The 21,881-nt window shown below is 36.9% G+C and overlaps 1 protein-coding gene across 1 annotated transcript in view; it reads right to left on the reverse strand.

The window, feature by feature from the left end:
- Positions 1-5,425: 5,425 nt before the first annotated feature.
- Positions 5,426-21,881, reverse strand: part of LOC138333735 (origin recognition complex subunit 2-like) — a 38,224-nt gene continuing 21,768 nt past the window's right edge. Inside the window, exons 2-13 of the mRNA XM_069282299.1 lie at positions 14,810-14,923; positions 14,148-14,231; positions 12,838-12,888; positions 11,991-12,089; positions 11,305-11,465; positions 10,553-10,761; positions 9,916-10,048; positions 9,400-9,499; positions 8,495-8,638; positions 7,685-7,918; positions 6,704-6,822; positions 5,426-5,963 (exon numbers count right to left, since the gene is read on the reverse strand). Of these exons, the coding sequence (XP_069138400.1) occupies positions 5,880-5,963; positions 6,704-6,822; positions 7,685-7,918; positions 8,495-8,638; positions 9,400-9,499; positions 9,916-10,048; positions 10,553-10,761; positions 11,305-11,465; positions 11,991-12,089; positions 12,838-12,888; positions 14,148-14,231; positions 14,810-14,923 (1,532 nt within the window). The 3' untranslated portion in view covers positions 5,426-5,879. The remainder of the gene's footprint in view (positions 5,964-6,703; positions 6,823-7,684; positions 7,919-8,494; positions 8,639-9,399; positions 9,500-9,915; positions 10,049-10,552; positions 10,762-11,304; positions 11,466-11,990; positions 12,090-12,837; positions 12,889-14,147; positions 14,232-14,809; positions 14,924-21,881) is intronic.

Raw genomic sequence — 21,881 nt, forward strand, 5'->3', positions numbered from 1 at the left:
GATTCTAGGCCAGGGGTCATGCTGAGGTGACTGTTGAGATTTTGTATAGGAGCGTAACGAAGAGTATCATAGTGGAGCGGAATTACAAGTCTGATTTTAATTAGATTGATGTCATCAAGAATTAATATTAATTAAAGATAGTGATGGATTTTATTAATACTCAGCATATCCCAGCTCTTGTGATGATCAACTGTGATAAGTTTATCAAATCAATGGCTGTTCACATGTTTCATGTAGATTCTGCTTGAATAGATTTATTTTGATACAATCATTTAAAATTAAATTGTTTCTGTTCTGCTGTGAAATTGGTGAATATCTAGATAACTTCTAGATTATTGTGAAATATTTTGAAAATATACAATTATTTAGATATAGGTCATTTATGATCCACATGATTTTCTATCTCTTTTAAAATCATTTAATGAAATTATGACAAAACAATCAGGCAACTTTTTGTTATTAACTGATTCACCCCTGAAGACACCTTTGAACTCATCTGATTAAAAGACTGGAACAGTCCATTATGAATTTTCAGGGGTCAATAATTAATATACATAATATAATCAATGTTGAATGATCAATTTGAAAAATACTGTTACTTATTTTTCTATAACAATAAGTCTTTCCATCAAAAGTGCTACTGTTATTAAAATGTTTATTTGTACATGCAATTTACTAGTTTGTAGTTCTATAAGTTTCTGTATATTACTGTAAAGTACTTGTAATGTGTATTAAATGCACAACTAGCCCATCCATTGTTTTTCCAAGGATTTATACGTGAGAAGGATTTGTCACTGTCTCTTTACACTATTAAACACCAAGGGAGATGCCTATGAACCGGGAATAAAAACAATTTTACTCAATATATACTCGTCATATCGAGTCGAATGAAACACTAATGTAAAAACGGCTTTAAGGATGGAAATTTAGAAGAAATGTCACGTCTTGTGAAATGACGGCCCGCTTCAGAAAGTGAGACGGTAACCCTTGCACCTGCCAGCTAAATCAAAGGATCGTCAATACTTCAGGGTTCAGGGCGTTCCAATCACTTACTATCTCTACACCCCTGGACTATCTCAGTAAATCTAAAGGCAGCCCAGAGGAAAACTGTACGAATCAAAAGGTCAGCAAAAATTTCCATTGAAGACTACAGTGAAAGTTACGTCCAACTTCAAAGCCACACAGTCAATCAGTGTACCTTTATATGGCTCTTTTGATGTACATCAAAGGACTAAATTACCTGTTCTGTTGTCTCCAGTTTTACTAGAAGATAGTCCAGGGGTGTAGAGATCGTTCCTGATCGAGGATGCATCAATGGTTGCACCGTCAGAGCATCGAGGAAAATGCATCAAAGGTTGCAAAACGGCCAGATATCAAATTCGTCCAAAATCCTTGTCGACAAAATCGATTGTCGCTCAGTCAGTGCACAAACACAAAAGTGCTCACGATGTATTCGTCCAAAACCCCGGGCGACTTATCCTTCTCATCTAGGTCCTTGGTTTTCCTCGGCATTGTCAACCTATTATGGTACATAATAATATGTTTAGTACAATGTATACATCCTGTTATGTGGATGCTTAGTTTAAAGTGGTTGTAGCTTTATTATTATTAATTTTTTCAGAATCTCTAGACGTGATGCTATCATCTTTTATAAAATTAAGTGTTACACTAATCGTTTTATGGTGAGTGGATCTCAATTGGAATATATTGTTATTCTGTCTTTGCATATCACAGAGTTAGCTCCCTTGCGGGTCAGTATCGATTGTTGTCATTATTTTGTGATCATAATATATGTTGTTTTCTCCTGAAAGTATGACGTTATGCTCGCAAAACATGACGTCACAATCAATACCTACCAACAAGGGCAGATAACTCTGTAATATGCAAATACAGAATAATTATATGGTGAAAATCACTTGTAGATATTATGTCCATACATTTGAAGAAGTATTCTTATATTTTATGAAAAGTGCTGTAGACTACATCAAGGTTGAATATTATTACCTTCAATGGCTGATATTATATGTGATATTTACGTGTGAATGTGATAATAAGATGGATTCTTATTAAATTGCTGCCAAATATTTCAATTGGTTGTTATGTAATTTCTACTGAAAAGGGCTAAAGCTGAACTTCGTGAAATAAGGCAGTTTTTATCTGTTTAATATGTGTATATACTGTCAACAAAGATACAAAACAAAAGGTTTAGGATTTGCTCCAAAATTTTATTTCACAAATACATACATTTATAGCCTCTCAAGTTCTTTCTATTTCACTCACAATATACACACATACAGTAATGTACCATCAAGGTACAGCAAAACACTCCCAACACATGTATACATTCCATCCTCGATACTCCAGGGGCTACTTTCACTGTTGTTATATCCACCCCTAAACTTTATCATAGGAAAACTGAAGGCAGTTAGGAGAAAATTCTGACCAGTCACAGGCAAATAGAAACTTTGAAGATTAACCAACTTCAAAGTAAACTGATCAATAGTTGTTGCAGTCAGAGCCTTCAGTTTTGCTATGAGATAGTCCAAGTATGGATAATATGACAGTAATAGTAACCCCTGGAATGCAAATGATTCTTACATCCAGTCAATTTACTACTATGAGTATCATACATGTTACCAACGGCTCACTCAAATAACAAAGTCAAGTTGTGCACCCAAACATTGAAAATATCACCATTACAAAGTTGTTGTTTTTAGCCCACCATCATCAGATGGTGGGCTATTCAAATCGCCTTCCGTGGTCCGTCGTCCGTCCGTCCTTCCGTCCGTCCTTCCGTTCCTTCCGTCCGTCCGTCCGTCCGTTAACAATTCTTGTTACCGCTATTTCTCTAAAAGTACTGAAGGGATCTTTCTCAAATTTCATATGTAGGTTCCCCTAGGACCCTAGTTGTGCATATTGTATTTTGGGACTGATCAGTCAACAAGATGGCCGCCAGGTAGCCATCTTGGATTTTGATAGTTAAAGTTTGTTACCGCTATTTCTCAGAAAGTGCTGAAGGGATCTTTCTCAAATTTCATATGTAGGTTCCCCTAGGACCCTAGTTGTGCATATTGCATTTTGGGACTGATCGGTCAACAAGATGGCCGACCAGCCGCCATCTTGGATTTTGATAGTTAAAGTTTGTTACGGCTAATTCTCAGAAAGTACTGAAGGGATCTTTCTCAAATTTCATATGTAGGTTCCCCTAGGACCCTAGTAGTGCATATTGCATTTTGGGACTGATCGGTCAACAAGATGGCCGCCAGGTAGCCATCTTGGATTTTGATAGTTAAAGTTTGTTACCGCTATTTCTCAGAAAGCACTGAAGGGATCTTTCTCAAATTTCATATGTAGGTTCCCCTAGGACCCTAGTTGTGCATATTGCAGTTTGGGACTGATCGGTCAACAAGATGGCCGCCAGCCGCCAGCCGCCATCTTGGATTTTGATAGTTTAAAGTTTGTTACGGCCACAAGATGCCCCGGTGGCCATTGGATTTTGATAGTAAAAGTTTGTTACGCTATTCTCAAAAGTATTGAAGGATTGTTCTAAATTTCATATGTGGTTCCCTAGGACCCAGTTCGCTTTACATTTGGACTGTTCGGTCAACAGATGGCGACAAGCACTCTTGGATTTGTAGTTAAAGTTGTTCGGCTTTTCTTAGAAAGTTTGAAGGATCAAATTTCATTGTAGGTTCCTAGGACCCTGTATGCTATTGTTTTGGGACTCAGTTAGCCATCTTGATTTTGATGTTAATTGTTAGTATTCTCAAAAAGCATAATGCATTGCTTTTGGATGATCGGTCAACAAGATGCGCAGGTAGCCATCTGGTTTGATAGTAAATTATTTTCAGAAGCACTGAAGGGATCTTCTCAATTTCTATGTGGTTCCCTAGACCCAGTTGTGCATGCATTTTGGGATGATCGGTCAACAGATGGCCACCGGTGGCCACTTGGAAGTTTGTTACCGCTATTTCTCCAAATTTCATATGTAGGTTCCCTAGGACCCCAGTTGGCATATTGCATTTTGGTGATCGGTCAACAGATGGCCGACGGTGCCATCTTGGTTTTGTAGTTAAAGTTGTTACGCTATTTCTCAAAGCACGAAGGATCTTTCAATTCAATGTAGTCCCTAGGACCAGTGTGCATATTGCATGGGACTGATCGTCACAAGATGCCGACGGTGGCCATCTTGGATTTTGATAGTTAAAGTTTGTTACCGCTATTTCTCAGAAAGTATTGAGGGATTGTTCTCAAATATCATATGTAGGTTCCTCTAGGACCTAGTTCTGCTTATTGCTTGGATTTTGATAGTTAAAGTTTGAAAAGCAGAAAAAGAATTGTAAGTTTGAAAAGCAGAGAAAAGATCCTCTTTCATTTGTCAGACATAGATCAATCTTTGGTGGGCGCCAAGATCCTCTGGGATCTCTTGTTTAATTCTGTGACACATTAGCAAATTTAGCACCATTTACTTGTTTTATTCAGGATGTATATATAGCCATATCTTTGCATACACAAAGGCCATCAGTCTATCCAAGTCCGTTTCTATTCACTTAGTAACTTATTTTTCGATACAACTTAATCCGTAGTGTCATGCCAAATGACATTTTTTACTGCCATTTTAATTTCGCGATTTACAGGTAAAACTCAACTATATAGTCATTTAATCTTTTTTTTTTTTTGTTGTGAATTATTTTTGCGAATTCTTTTATTGCACGAAACACACAAAAAGAAATTGCACACTAAAATAATTTGATTTACAGTGCCTAGCCAAGGGACGGGGATTAAATCCACATCTGATGGATACAATTGCAACAATTCCGTATTAGCATTTGAAAGAGTTAACTGCCCTTGAAGGTTGTGATGTCATGTGTTTGCGAACATAACTGCCCTTGAAGGTTGTGATGTCATGTGTTTGCGAACATAACTGCCCTTGAAGGTAGTTATTGATTGTGATATCGTGTTGAGAACGTAACATCATGCATTTTAAAAGAAATTAATTTGTGTTTCGCTCACAAAGTAATGACGTCACGATGGACATTTGCCTGCAAGGGAGGTAACTATGCAATATACAAAGACGGAATACTTGTCTGCAGTTTTTTTTAAATAATAGTGATTTAAGCAACCCACAATAGGTTACTGTAAACTAATTTCTTTCATGTCCAAATCGGACCAATTCCTGTACTATGTGATACCCTATAACGTTTGTGCGGTACTAGTATCTCCAGTGGCGATGGAACGTAACTCGTTATAATCTTCACCCTGAAATGACATGAGCTCAGGATATCATCTTTTGACGTCATTCTGTCACCAATAGAAACAATAGTCCTGCACAAACATTATCAGGTATAATGTGGTACATGAATTAGTCCCATTTGGCGATTTCTGTTTCAAAGCTTGTTCAAATTCAGAGAACAATGAAAGTTGATTTACAGTATAATGAGTTTATTTATAAACTCGAATCCATGGGTATTGATTCTCTGTCTTATTATATATAAGTATAACAGGAGAGGGAAAGTGTGGTGTACCAGTCAGACCACGACACGAACCTGAAATCTGATGCTCTACTGATGTGAGCTACCTGGTCACCAATGATTGGCCCACACCAATCCTACCACATTAATCAAAAGAAACCCTTTTGAATTCCCTGAAATGCCATGACACCTGAAGTACTCATAACAATCAGCACAACACTGTTCTCAAATAGCACTTGTTCTAAAACTTTTTTTCCTTAATCTCAGAAATGAGAACTAGGAATCCTTCATATAACAATATTTCTGTTAATCAGAATTTCTTATCTATCCTATCAAAGGCTCTGAGCGAAATGTCACTTTTTAATCCGCAGCGAGGATAATAATATAATTTATTTGTTTTCATCTTGATCAAGTCTCTTCTTGTTGGTCTATAAACTCGGCCAAGGTTCCCGAATCTATTGGTATCGTTAAATGTTCGATGCCATCAAAACTCTGAAACAAGAAAGATTTTATTTTATGATAAAAAACACTTTGGAAATTACAGAATTAAGAGTTTACTATTATTAGTTTAGCGTCCTATTAATCGCCAGGGTCATTTAAGGACGTACCAGGTTTGATGGTGGAGGAAAGCTAGAGAACCTGGATAAAAAAACCCAACCAGCAGTCAGTACCTGGCAACTGCCCCACATGGGATTCAAACTTGTGACCCTGAGGTGGAGGGCTTGTGGTAATATGTCAGGGCATATTAACCAATCAGCCACTGCGACCCCAGTATTAATAATCTTCTTTCAAGTGTTTAAACTTTTATAAATCTTGCTTAACACACTCTAAGAATTAAGAGCATCAAACAAATGATTTGATTTATAAAAGTTGAAATCTTGGAAGAAGAGGAGAAAAAAACTAAAGTTACAAAACAGATGAAAACTGGTAAGTATGTTCATTGATTTCTACAACTCTAATGAAGATAAATGATCTCGTGACAGTATTTAAAAGATTAATTTTTAATAGCAAACAACGAAATTTACCGACAAAGTTATTGCTTTTCAATAGCTACTGCTCTATTGTTTATGTTTACCGAAGTTTACATATCATTTTAGATCGATATAGGAATGTTTTACCATGCAGAGTTATGAATTGCTATGTAGCATTTCAGATTGATAAAGGGATTTTTTTAACCCGAGTGAATTTTTACCTACCTTTTTAGATTGATAAAGTTATGAATTGTTAAGTACCTTTTTAAATTTGATGAGTTTATGGTCCCTGAACTCTATAAGTTGTGCCTGCAGGGTGAGGTCACTGTTGACGAGAAAAGCTTCACGACACTGCTGGTAAAGTTCTTGTATAGACAAACCTAAATAAAGAGAAAACAGAGATTCAATACAGGACACAAAATTCCTGAGGTATAAAGAGAAAACAGAGATTCAATGTAAGACACAAAATTCCTGAGGAAAAGGGAAGCTAAGGGCTGGAAATTTCATTTGCATGTGAAAGATGAAGCCTAAACAAATTACAGAAAACTGAGGAAAGAGAAACAGAAATGAGTTATTTATTAAAAAAAAATATCGTAATGCACAGTTAAGACGGCAAACGGTACACAATGTGCATGTATACTAACCAAGATAAGTGCTATTGTCTTTGTTTGAGAGTTGATGTATACTAACCAAGATAAGTGCTATTGTCTTTGTTTGAGAGTTGATGTATACTAACGAAGAAAAGTGCTATTGTCTTTGTTTGAGAGCTGATGTATACTAACCAAGATAAGTGCTATTGTCTTTGTTTGAGAGTTGATGTATACTAACCAAGATAAGTGCTAATGTCTTTGTTTGAGAGTTGATGTATACTAACCAAGATAAGTGCTATTGTCTTTGTTTGAGAGTTGATGTATACTAACCAAGATAAGTGCTATTGTCTTTGTTTGAGAGTTGATGTATACTAACCAAGATAAGTGCTATTGTCTTTGTTTGAGAGTTGATGTATACTAACCAAGATAAGTGCTATTGTCTTTGTTTGAGAGTTGATGTATACTAACCAAGATAAGTGCTATTGTCTTTTTTTGAGAGTTGATGTATACTAACCAAGAAAAGTGCTATTGTCTTTGTTTGAGAGTTGATGTATACTAACCAAGATAAGTGCTATTGTCTTTGTTTGAGAGTTGATGTATACTAACCAAGATAAGTGCTATTGTCTTTGTTTGAGAGTTGATGTATACTAACCAAGATAAGTACTATTGTCTTTGTTTGAGAGTTGATGTCTGGCCAACAAGAAGAAGATATTTTTAGCGTTTGACGTGAGTGACTTCATGACGTGGGTCATTGAGCTGAGCGCTAGGGCACCCGACTGTTGTACTAGGAGCGAGTTCTCGTACGATGTCTCGTCTGTGTAGGGTAGATACGTTGTTACGTCGTACATTAACCAGTTGTAGCGACAGCATTTGCTCTGGTCCCATACTGTATTAATATAGAATGATTTAGTGGTAATCAAGTTCATGCCTACTGTAAAAACTTGTGTAAATTACGTACCAGTGTAATTTGCAAAGGTATTTTTTAGGATTGAAAATGCTGAAAATTTTTTATCAGTACAAGTATATTTTTCTCATCAAAAAACCCAGAGGTGGAGGGCTTGTGGTAATATGTCGGGACATATTAACCACTCGGCCACCGCGACCCCAGTGTTAAGAATCTGCTCTTATTACAAATCTTTTTAATTTTTATCAATCAAAACATGGCTTAATACACTCTTAGAATTAGGAGCATAAAGCAAATATTTTGATTTATAAAAGTTGAAAAGCTCGTAAGAAAGAAGAGCAGAAAAAAACTTCAGATACACAACAGGTGAAAACTGATATGTATATTACTTGATTTCTACTGCTCTAATGAAGATTAATAATCTTGTTACAGTGTTAAAAGATTTTCAATAAAATTACTGTGATAATGGGAATTCTGTTATGTTGTTTTACCGTTACAAATTTTCAGTGCAAGATTTTCAAGAAAACCACATCTCATAAATGAAACACATAAACTTACACAGTGGAGCATTGATGTGATCTACCGAAGCCAGGATGTGAAAACCTGGAATCTGACTCAGCAGACTCAAAATGTTTTGGGCTTTTTCTCCTCGTAACATGGTGCCATCTATATTGTGAACTATAAGGAAGAAATCTTGAAAACCTGAAAATCAAAAGAATAATGACATGGAGTTTAGATGTTCAAACATCTGGTGTCTGATTTGTGATCTTATTTTTACACCCCCCCCCTCTCTATCCTTTTTTACATATATTTTTCATTTAATTCCTTCCTACACGGAATATTTATTCGTTCGGCCACAATGTTCTCGCACATAGAGTCAAATCTGTTATATATAGAGACCTCTACATGAAAGTTACCTGTCTATAAAGGACACAAACATAAGCTGCAGTTTACTATGTAATTGACCTCTATATAAAGGACACCTGTCTATAATGAACAGAGCCATAAGCTGCAATTTTCTATATAAGTGACCTCTATGTAAAGGACACTTTTCTATAAAGGAAAATTCTGTTATGTACCTTTGGTGTCCTTTATAGACAGGTTTGGTTGTATCTACTTTTAAAATTTGTTCTCACATGAACTGAATCTTCTTCCTCCGTTATCTTTAATCATCATTGAAATGAACATAACATCAAGGAACATTCAAATGAACGCCTGAGGATAGGGGCATCCCTCAAAATGTACCGGTGGTCGCTATGAATAATTAAATTGGCTTTATGGGAAAAAGAAACAATTCTAAAAGTGTGGACAAAATATTGTCAAGTTTTCCAACCGATCTGCCCTTTTATAAAGACACAAAGGGATGAAATAACATTAGGTATATAAGATATGGTCAAAGATGACCTAATTCAATTGGTTTTATAATATTAATATTCCATAAACATATTAAATGCAATACTAACCTTGTTGCTCCAGTTCTGTTCGTATACAAGCCACTTGATCTAACGGTCCTTTAAAACTTCCATTGTATTCCAGTATGTCATATGTGATAGCGTTTAATATCTTTTAAAGTAAAAGGAACATAATTTCAACAAATCTAATATCTAATATGAATACTGAATAATTCAACTAATAAATCAATAAATTTTATATAATCAATAAAGTTGGAGTTGACTGTAAATAATATATGTCAATAAAATTTGTTGAAATTGAAGTTGAAAGTTGGAGTTATCCCCCCTTAACTATTAAATATAATAATTAATCTAATTTGAGTATTAATTAATGCAGAATGTATGACTTTTATCCATTTGATATATATCAATAAAATCTTGTTGAAATTCATTTTCAGCAGCCATTATAAGCATGACTATAAGATCATTATGCCTAATTAAGATAATTCCAGTGGAATATGAATCACTCTGGCAAAACCAGTAAAGATGTGTCATTGTAAGTTTCCCGCCGACCGCCTTACGACTTACATGTTTTATAGTGAGGCTTGGGAAGTAACCGTTGACAACAAGATGAGACAACTCTGACAGGTGAGTGTCACGGAAATCCTCAAGTAGCTTCCGTTTTGATCCCAGGCCATAAAGTAACATGTTGAAACCTTGACTGAAATGGAAATGAGAGCCAAGTTTATCAATAAGTTATTAAGAGTGTGATGGAACTTGGCAGGCATTAGTTCAATTGATTTCAGAAGAATGTGGTTTTTTTTTTAATTTCATTTTCATTTTATAAAATGATTTCCTTCCTATGAAATGCATTTCTCAGTAAGTTGTTCATTGGCAGAGGTAAAGTAGTACCATGTTGGATATCTTTACATCTAAGCCACACTGAAATTGCAAAAAATTTCAATCTTTGTTTGTTTGATTAATTAACGTCCTATTAACGGTCAGGGTCATGTAAGGACAGTGTATGCGGTTTGAATGAAGTGCGTGGTACATGTTTTGGGAGACTGCAGTATATTCATGTTATGTCTTCTTGTATAGTTGAACTGTTGCCCTCTCTATAGTGCTATATCACTGAACCATGTCCACAAAGACACCAAGCAACATACTCCACCTAGTCACATTATACTGAAACAGGCGAACCAGTCGTCCCATAAATCAATATTACCAAAGCTGGTACATCCAGTTATTGAAGTTCTCTCGATGTTCCTGGTACATCTTCTCACTCTCACAATTTTCATCCGCCGTAACATCTTGTAGAACTTTATTTAGTCCTTCCTGGTCCATCTTGGAGGAGCCTAGACGAGCTAGTGTGCGGTCTGATGTGTGTACAGCAGAGCTTGCATGGATGTCAAAGTAGGACTGTATCGTTGTAGGCTGGAGGGGGAGAAGGATACACAAATTACACTAGAACTGTCAGCAGAGTGGACGACTAATACCCCCCTGCCTCGGCATGAAGTTAGTAATTACTTTGTTAATAGGGGACATTGCAGAACTTAATTACATAGTGAACTCAACTCCCCTTTATGTCAGGGTTCTGTGTACCAAATTTTATCAAAATCTGTCCAGTAGTTTAGGAGGTATTCATTGGACAAAATTGTATCTACAGACAGACAGACGGACAACCCCCTTCCAGTATACCCTCCTCAACTTCGTTATTGGGGGATATAATTATCACATGCCTAGGATAGTAAGTACCAAAATGTAGGAGAGACGGGGTGAAGAAACATTGTAGGCTGGAGGGGGGAGAAGGATGCACAAATAATCATGTCATGTTGGACTAACCTACTGCAACTTAGAGGGTAGGGGTGGAGGTATTGCAAAGTAAATAACGTAAATTTTGTCCTCGCATTAATTTCCACTTTTACAGTATTTTATTGGTTTTCACTAACACAAGTGATTTCCTCCCAGAATACTCACAGTCTCCTCTTCCTCGACATGAGTCCGGCCGCGACTTCTTCTGGGGGTATTCCCAACGGACTTTACACTGAGAGCCGGTCGCTTTGATGACGCAGCCTCACTCTCATCTTCACTGTCATCATCTTCAGACGACACACTTGACTCGGAATCAATGTCATCATCTAAAGGTATAGAAACACAAAGAGTAACAGCTACATTCACACGTAATTTTATAACCAAAAGAGTTCATCGTGAAGTTATAGTACTTAAAACACTCGCCAAAACTTTATACCATAACATATATAAAGATAAGTGAAATCTTCATCACACTGGCATAAAGCCAAAATAAATCTTCAACGCTTTGTCTATGAACTACCCACTATTAATTGAGAGTTGTTTGTCCATCAATACTTTAAATAGAATCTTATGTAGGAATGTAAAATGGACAGGGATATCTCGTCCCGAGTGTAAGAGTTTGGCTGTTCAGCACAAGGTTTGTCAAGTGTTTACCAGCCAAAATCTTGCACAAACCAGACAAAAGCTACCCTGGCTGAATTTCTCTTAAATCCTTGAAGGCACATGGTATTTCAGCACACATTGATAAAAGAAACCATTTTCTCTTATGTCCTTGAATGCGCATTGTATTTTGATCCACAGATATTGAGAAAAGAAACCATCTTTCTGTGCTTTAAAAAGACAATACCAACCCCCTGTGATGTTCCTTTTACGTAGTTTGTATGGGGTTGTGGTTTCAGGTTTTCTTTGTGTTTTACCGGATCTGCTGGTAGAGGATGGAGTCAAGGAACCTAGAGTCAAAGATCAAGGAGAATTACATCTTACATGAGAATTACATCTTACATGAAAATTACATCTTAATGCATGAGAATTACATCTTAATGCATGAGATTTACATCTTAATGCATGAGAATTACATCTTAATGCATGAGAATTACATCTTAATGCATGAGAATTACATCTTAATGCATGAGAATTACATCTTAATGCATGAGAATTACATCTTACATGAGAATTACATCTTAATGCATGAGAATTACATCTTACATGAGAATTACATCTTAATGCATGAGAATTACATCTTACATGAGAATTACATCTTAATGCATGAGAATTACATCTTAATGCATGAGAATTACATCTTAATGCATTACACCTTAATGCATGAGAATTACATCCTACATGAGATTTACATCTTACATGACAATTACATCTTACATGAGATTATATGACAATAATATCTTACATAATGATTACATCTTACATGGGAATTACATCTTACAAGACGTTTACATCTTACATGTACCCTTCGGGTCAGATGACCTAAAAACATTAATCCTTCAATAATAATGGAATCATTACGGTACAAAAAAAAAAGTCATAATTAATAAAAAATAGTCATAATTAATAAGTTATATTCCGTATATGTATATTTTTTGTATGCAGAGCGAAAGCCCTCCTGTGTGAGGACAATATGGTGTGGGGAGATTACCCAATGGCCACTAGCTGCTATCGAAACCTATTTTAGGTAATACATACCTTTTGTAGCTGTAGTCTTCAGTATGGACTTTGGTGTACGGGCTTCAGATGCTGAAAGAAAACCATATGTTACCAGTGATCAAAACTAAAATATATTAGATCATTCGTACATACATAAAGCTGAACAACACTGATTTTTTTTTCTTTTCATGATCTAGATCTACAGCTACTGAAAAATACTGTATTCTTCTAGAAATAAGCCCCAACCCCTTCAGCTGAGCAATAACACCCCCCCCCCACTAAGCTGAGCATTTAGCATCACCCTCTTAACTGAGCAATAAGCCCCCTCTCAGCAGTACTCCTCTAGCTGAGTAATAAGCCCCCACTTAGCTGAGCAATAAGCCCCACTCTCAGCTGAGCAATAAGCCTCCATTCAGCAATAATACTCCTCTAGCTGAATATTAAGCCTCAACTGAGCAATAAACTCACTTAGCTGAGCAATAAGTCCCCCCTCTCAGTTGAGCAATAAGCTTTCATTGAGCAAAAGCCCCCTCTCAGCTGAGCAATAAGCCTTCACTGAGCAATAAGACCCCTCTAGCTGAGCAATAAGCCTCCGCTCAGCAATAAGACCCCTCTTAGCTAAGTATTAAGTCCCTCCTCTATACAGTCTTTTTGATCTAGGAACTAGGATCATCTATTCTTTGAGGCAGAAAACAAAAGATCGGCAAGACGGATCTTGACTCCCACCAAAGAATGATCTATGACTTCTTGTCTCTTCTTATCCTTCTTACTTTGAAATATTGAATACACTTATGGGAGAGGAGTGGGGGGAGGAGGGTAAAGTGCATGATTATGTTAGCTTTTAAGTGTCCAGCCAGTCCACAACGAGCCTTCCATCTAATAAAGGCAACAATGGATAACCGTTTAAAATATTCTTACAATTTATGATTATTTAGTAAATATGTCTACCATACTCGCGGTAATTAGTGCACCTCACCCTTTAGCGCCCCTCCCCTTTTCTGGAGAAAAGTTGCAGTTGTATAAACGCCCCTATCCCATGGATTTAACAATGTTTTACAACATGTGATGCCTCTAACATTAGCATTGTATCCAATTTTACATGAAATTGTGAATCTTTTACATTTGAATCACCACATAATAATGCGTCTCAAAGGATAAAAGGCATATATATGTTTACTGTAACAGATAATGTGTCATGAGTACAGATAGAGTTAAAATATGGCTGACACTTTTCGTTACATTTTGTTCACAAAGTGCCCCTCTTTCTTACAATTTTTAAGTGGCATACACACTAAGTAGGGTGAATGTGATATATCTGCAATTATTTGGTAGGTATCATACAAACATACCTTTAGCAGCCATTTGGCCCGACTTTTTAGGTGTACGGAACTGGAATACACCGCTTCCTGCCAACGAATCCTCTCCTTCCAACACTATAACAGAACATGTACAAGTTATAACAGATTTCTTTTTAAAAAAAATTATCCCTGAAGACTGTTCATGGAAACAAGCTGTACTTTTAATGCAAAGAATGCTTGACAAGCAAGGGGATTCTAAAACCGTAGTTAGGAAAGATGTTACATCGCCATCGGTGAAATAAAGATTTGGGATAAGGAGTTGACATCAACCATAAATTAAGCTCTACCGTTTCAGCAAGGCCCTTCATATTTAAAAAAAAAATCAAGTTATACTTCCATAAAACTGCCTTGCTGTCATTAAAACCCACACAAAGGATAATGAAGGAAAACAGTCTTTATACACAGGTAATTTCTGTTTAAACTGACCATCTGGGGCTATCAGAAAGTGGTCGTACTAAGCAGGTGGTCTTGATATAGAGGTGGTAGCTTTTATAGTAATACTTTACCTTGATCTATGACCGAGATAAAATACTGTGTATACAAGGCAAGAAATTTTAAACTCATTTACCCCTAAAGACACATTTAGACACTTCTAAATCAAAGACTAGACCAGTCCATTATGAAATTTGACGGATGAATGAGCTGAAACCTACAGGATGGCATGCCACTAACAACCTCCTCAGCATCTTCTTCTTCTATGTCCTCATTGTCTTGAACATCTGTGTAATATTTCCTCTGGGAAGGAGTGGAACCAGTTGATTTACGTCCTAAAATAAATAAATAAATAAATAAATAAATAAATAGTAAATAAATAAATAACAGACAATAACTGAAATCATTAAAACTTGAGGGATCTTGGCGCCACCTAAGAATGATCTTTTGTCTGACAAAGTAAAGAGGGATCGGCTTTTCCTACATATTATTACACATGAAATTTGAAAAGAAAATGTAACAAACTCAATATCAAAATCCAAGATGGCACAACTGTTCACCGATCGGTCCTAAAATGCAATATGCACAACTAGGGCCCTAAGGGAACCTGTACATGAAATTTGAGAAGAATTCTTTTGGTACTTTTTGAGAAATAGCAGTAACAAACTTTAAACTATCAAAATCCAAGATGGCGGCCTGTTGGCCATCTTGTTAACCGATTGGTCCCAAAATGCAATATGCACAACTAGGCCCCTAGGGGAACTTACAATTGAAATTTGAGAAAGATCCCTTCAGTACATTCTGAGAAATAGCGAGAAAAAAACTTCAATTGTCAAAATCCAAGATGGCGTCCTGTTGGCTACCTGTTGGCCATCTTGTTTAACGATCGGTCCTAAAATGCAATATGCACAACTAGACCCCTAGAGGAACCTGCACATACAATTTGAGACAGATCCTTCAGTACATTCTTCATAGTGGAAAAAAACTTCAATTGTAAAAATCCAAGATGGCGTCCTGTTGAAAATCTTGTTCACGGATGTCAGTACCAAAATGCAATTGCATACCCAGGGACCTAGGGGAACCTGCACATGAAATTTGATACAGATCCCTGGAGTACTTTCTGAGAAAATAGTGGTAAACAAGCTTTAACTATCAAAATCCAAGATGGCGGCCTGTCGGCCATCTTGTTCATCAATCGGTCCTAAAATGCAATATGCACAACTAGACTCCTAGAGGAACCTGCACATACAATTTGAGACAGATCCCTTCAGTACATTTCTTAGACATAGTGGAAAAAAACTTCAATTGTAAAATCCAAGATTGGCGTCCTGTTGAAAATCTTGTTCACGGATCAGTACCAAAATGCAATGCATACCAGGGACCTAGGGGAACCTGCACATGAAATTTGATACAGATCCCTGGGAGTACTTTCTGAGAAATAGTGGTAACAAGCTTTAACTATCAAAATCCAAGATGGCGGCCTGTCGGCCATCTTGTTCATCAATCGGTCCCAAAATGCAATATGCACAACTAGGCCCCTAGGGGAACCTGCACATGCAATTTGAGACAGATCCCTTCAGTACTTTCTGAGAAATAGCTGTAACAAACTTCAATTGTCACAAGAGATCCCAGAGGGATCTTGGCGCCCACCCAAAAATGATCTGTCTGACAATGGAAAGAGGGGATCTTTTCCCTGCTTTTCAAACTTTTTCAAACACACTACATATAAAATTTGAGACAGATCGCTATTGTACTTTCTAAGAAATAGTGGTAACAAACTTCAACAATGAAATCTAAGATGGCGGTCAGTTGGCCATCTTGTTTACCGATCAGTCCCGAAAGGCATTATGCATCAGTCCTAAAAGGTACTATGCACAACTAGGGTACAAGGGGAACCTATGCATGGAATTTGAGATCTGAGAAATAGCCATAACAAACTTTAACTATCAAAATCAAAGATGGCCGTCGGTCGGCCATCTTGTTCACTGACCGGTCCCAAAATACAATATGCACAACTAGGATGCTAGGGGAACCTGTATATGAAATTTGAGAAAGATCCCTTCAGCACTTTTTGAGAAATAGCGATAACAAACTTTAACTATCAAAATCCAGATTGGCCGCCTTGCAGCCATCTCGTTCATCGATCGGTCCAAAAATGCAATATGCACAACTAGGGTCCTAGGGGAATCTATATATGAAATTTGAGAAAGATCCCTTCAGTACTTTTTGAGAAATAGCGGTACCAAACTTTAACTATCAAAATCCAAGATGGCTGCCTGTCGGCCATCTTGTTCATCGATCGGTCCCAAAATGCAATGTGCACAACTAGGGCCCTGGGGGAATCTATATATAAAATTTGAGAAAGATCCCTTCAGTACTTTTTGAGAAATAGCGGTAAAAAAACTTTAACTATCAAAATCCAAGATGGTCGCATGTCATTCATCTTGTTCACCGATCGGTCCCAAAATGCAATATGCACAACTAGGGTCCTAGGGGATCATACATACGAAATTTGAGAAAGATCCCTTCAGCACTTTTTGAGCAATAGCGGTAACAAACTTTAACTATCAAAATCCAATATGGCCGCCTGTCGGCCATCTTGTTCACCGATCGGTCCCAAAATGCAATAAGCACAACTAGGGTCCTAGGGGAACCTGTATATGAAATTTGAGAAAGATCCCTTCAGCACTTTTTGAGAAATAGCGGTAACAAACTTTAACTATCAAAATCCAAGATGGCCGCCTGTCGGCCATCTTGTTGACCGATTGGTCCCAAAATGCAATATGCACAACTAGGGTCCTAGGGGATCATACATACGAAATTTGAGAAAGATCCCTTCAGCACTTTTTGAGCAATAGCGGTAACAAACTTTAACTATCAAAATCCAATATGGCCGCCTGTCGGCCATCTTGTTCACCGATCGGTCCCAAAATGCAATAAGCACAACTAGGGCCCTAGGGGAACCTGTATATGAAATTTGAGAAAGATCCCTTCAGTACTTTTTGAGAAATAGCGGTAACAAAGTTTAACTATCAAAATCCAAGATGGCCGCCTGTCAGCCATCTTGTTGACCGATCGGTCCCAATAATATGCACAACTAGGGTCCTAGGGGAACCTACATATGAAATTTGAGAAAGATCCCTTCAGTACTTCCTGAGAAATAGCGGTAACAAGAATTGTTAACGGACGGAAGGACGGACGGACTGATGGACGGACGGAAGGACGACGGACCACAGACAAAAAGCGATTTGAATAGCCCACCATCTGTTGATGGTGGGCTAATAAATAAATAAACAGACAAAGACTGAAATCATTACGACTCATATAATTTGGATAGTGACCGAAATTTGCAATCTGATCAAAATACAAATCCTTATTATCACTAAGTTTGATAAGAGGATCTGAGAAAATCCCATTAGGGGTCATTTTTCGGATGATCTTTATACCATATGTACTTCAGATCAAATGCATTTTCTACACATTGCTACATCAATTGAAAACGCAATTTCGTCCCAGTATACATACAATTAGCTTTATTTGAGACAGATTCTATCTGTACTTTCTGAAAAATAACAGTTACAAACTTCAACTATCAAAATCCAAGATGGCTGCGGACCTGTTTGCCATCTTGTTTATTGATCAATCCCAAAATGCAAAATGCATAACTTGGGCCCTATGGGTACCTTAGAATATCGAATTTAAGAAAGATCCCTTTTGTACACCATGGTGGTGAGCTAAAAACTGTAAATTATAATTTATTACGGGGATAATTAATTACGGGGATACAAACCAACGTAATTTGGTGATTCAATACAGGAAATAGCCTTTTACAAATTTAGGGCTGTGCATGAATAAGCGTTTCAGTGCAAAAAGCGCTTTAAACAAAAGTACAATGTTGTACAGGATATATTTGTTATTTCATTTAACCTGAAAAATAGACCACAAATTACGAAACTTGAAATATTGAATAATAAAATAAACCCTTAACCTTAGGGCCCAATGGGTAATCCTACTTAATGTCAAGGGGCCAATTGGCCTGAAATCGATCACCTGGAAATCTTGGGTATCCATACATGGTTTCAATACCGTAAACCATATAGAGTAAATAAGAATATATATCAACCCTAAGCACATATAAAGCCTCTGGTTGCCTCTTATTGGTATGTATAAAGGAAAAGAATTCGTTAAAAGATTTTAGCTTAATTCACCCCTGTGACCTTGAATCAATGGACAAGGTCATACTTTTGGAACAAACTTGGTAGACCTTGATACCATCATGGTTCCAATGGCCGTAAGTAACAGTGACCCTTAGGACAGTTAGGGTATTAAGAAAAATTCTTTGTTTAGATTTAATCCAAAATTAGACCCCTGTGACCTTGAATGAAAGTCAAGGTCATTCATTTGAACAAGCTTTGTAGCGCTTCATCCCAACATGTCACATGCCCAATATCAGGTCTCTAGCCCTCTTGGTTATTAAGAAGAAGTTGTTTATAGATTTTTACCTATTTGTACCCCTGTGACCTTGAATGAAGGTCAAGCTCATTATCTGAACAAACTTGGTAGTCGTTTATTCCAGCATGCCACATGCCCAATATCAGGTCCATAGGCCTCTTGGTTTTTTATTAAGAAGAAGTCGTTTAAAGATTTTAGCCTATATGACCCCTGTGACCTTGAATGAAAGTCAAGGTCTTTCATTTGAACAAACTTGGTAGCCCTTCATCCCAGCATGTCATGGGCCCACATTTCAGGTCTCTAGGTCTCTTGGTTATTTAGAAAGAAGTCTGTTAAAGATATTTAACCTATTTGACCCCTGTGACCTTGAATAAAGGTCAAGGAAAGCCCTTCATCCCCAGCATGCTTTTCAGGACTCTAGGTCAACGGACGACGGACGCTGCACCATAGCATAAGCTCACTTGCCCTTTGGCAGGTGAGCTAAAAATTGAAACTGTTCCTTTCAAAAATCTCCAAGATAAATTGCGACAACAAACTTCAATACTCAAATTCTAAGATGGAGATACTAGGAGAATCCTACATATGAAATTTCAAAGAGATTCCTCTAAGAAAAACAAAAGTAACAAACTTTAACTATTGAAATCAAAGATGGCTGCCTGTTAGCCATCCTGTTGACCGATCAATCCAAAAATGCACAACCAGGGTTCTAGGGGAACTAAATATAATATGCAATTTTGAGAAAGTTACCTTGTGGAAAATAGCGGTAACAAAGTTCAACTACTGAAATCCAAGATGGGCTGCATGTCGGCCATCTTGTTGCCCTATACAAATAATAGTAAACAATAGCACTATGCACTACTATAGGGTCCAAGGGTATCCAATGGTATGAAATGTGAAACAGTCCCTTCATAACTTTCTGAAGAGGCAACAAGAACTGTTACAGACTGACAGACAGAAGGACGGACAAAAGGTGATTTGCTACAAGCCCAATTTTGTAAATTGAACGAACTTGACTTATACTTCATACATCAATGATCGTTAATTAGAAAATCATCTTAAAATGTGGAATACTACAGCAAGTTTGTTCTTCATTATAATCTCGCATTTGACCAGCTTTTGTGTTGAGTTCCAAAAATAGAATATGACAGTCTATTTTTATCATTTTTGGGGTAGGTATTCTCCACATTTTCCTGTAGTTTCATGTGATAGGTGAATGAAACAACAACGCTTTCTGCTTTGTTCTATCCGTTTATTTTCCAGGAGCATCTACATATTGTCCGACATAAAACACCGTAGGTCTTATCCGTCGTCCCACGTGCCAACTCTCATGCTTTACCTAACACATCCTGACATAACTGGACACAACTGGACAATCAGGTTACAGATAAAAATAGACATAACATAACATAACTACTGGACGCACATGGACACGTACTATAAATAGACACACAGGTAAACAGATCACACTCACTGTAAACAGTGATCCACATAAACGGAACAGTAGACAATATATACATATATTATAACCCTACGACATATTGATCACTGTAATAAAAATATTCAATAAACATCTGAAAACCATATCATAGCATACAGAACAAATTATTTAAGGTTCATGTCCCTTTAAGATGTGTACACAGGTAATTACACAACCAAATTATTTCAAGTGCTTACACCAACAAATAAAATCAGAAGAAAAGTTTAAATCAGAAATATTTCAGTCATGCTCAACAGTTTGGATTAATTGTGCTCTTGTTTCAGATAGAAATTTGCACTATTGCTAGCTTGTCATCTATTACTTTATACTACAACCACATACTTTTTTTTCCGACATATCTCAGACTCGTTAAGTTTTTGGGTTCAAACAAAAGTCAGATTTGAACCCTATAGCTTCCTTTTCAAAAGTGCGAGTACAATTATGTCCCTAAACCTCCAAACATTATCTGGGGCACTGCCACAGACAAAATTTATAATAATCCAACATCTATGCATAAATCCATCTCAATAACAACTTTTCCCAATTCTCAAAATCCAGATTTTTATTCTTTACAAAAATTCCACGTAAGTGGATGTGTTGCCTGCACAGCATCACAAAAAGTAGTTATTTACAGTTGAAAATATTGTTAATAATAAGGTGAACTTATCAAGTCCCGTAACTTTTGCAAATATTGATGGATTTTGACCAATATCAAACCACTCCGAGATCTCATTAATTATAAAGCAATATACCAAATTTGGTTCAATGGGACAATAAATACTTAAGTTATCGGACAGAAACCGTTTCATCGACGACGCTGACATAGTGATACCTAAGTGTGGCCCTTAGTTGCAGGCCAAAATGATTGACCATACCCATCGCTCCAGTATTCTACCCAATAAGCACCCACGTCCCAATAAGAGCCCCTCCCAATTTTGAGGCCTCAATTTTAATTGCCTATGCATAAATGAAGACCAAAACTATCAAAACTAAATGGGTTTGCAATCATTTTGTCTTCATAAGCACCTTTTCATTTTTTCCAATTTTCTAAACGCCTTGGGAACATCTTGGGTCAAATACGGTATAATCCTGTATCAATGTAGAAATCAATGTCAGTTGTTATGGATAACAGTATTTGAACAATTGCAACAATATCTTAACCTGGTCATTTTTAATTCCAATGCCTACGCTGACGTCGGATTGATTCCATAAGAATTCCAATGCCTACGCTGACGTCGGATTGATTCCATAAGGTCCCCTCTCTTTGAGAGGAGAGCTAAAAAGTATTGTGACATTGTATCTTGTGTTATTAAACATTAAAATGTGAATGTGTCATTTAGGCCTAGGATAAAATATTATATGTT

Source organism: Argopecten irradians, chromosome 10 (assembly GCF_041381155.1).
Source record: "Argopecten irradians isolate NY chromosome 10, Ai_NY, whole genome shotgun sequence".
NCBI lineage: Eukaryota > Metazoa > Mollusca > Bivalvia > Pectinida > Pectinidae > Argopecten > Argopecten irradians.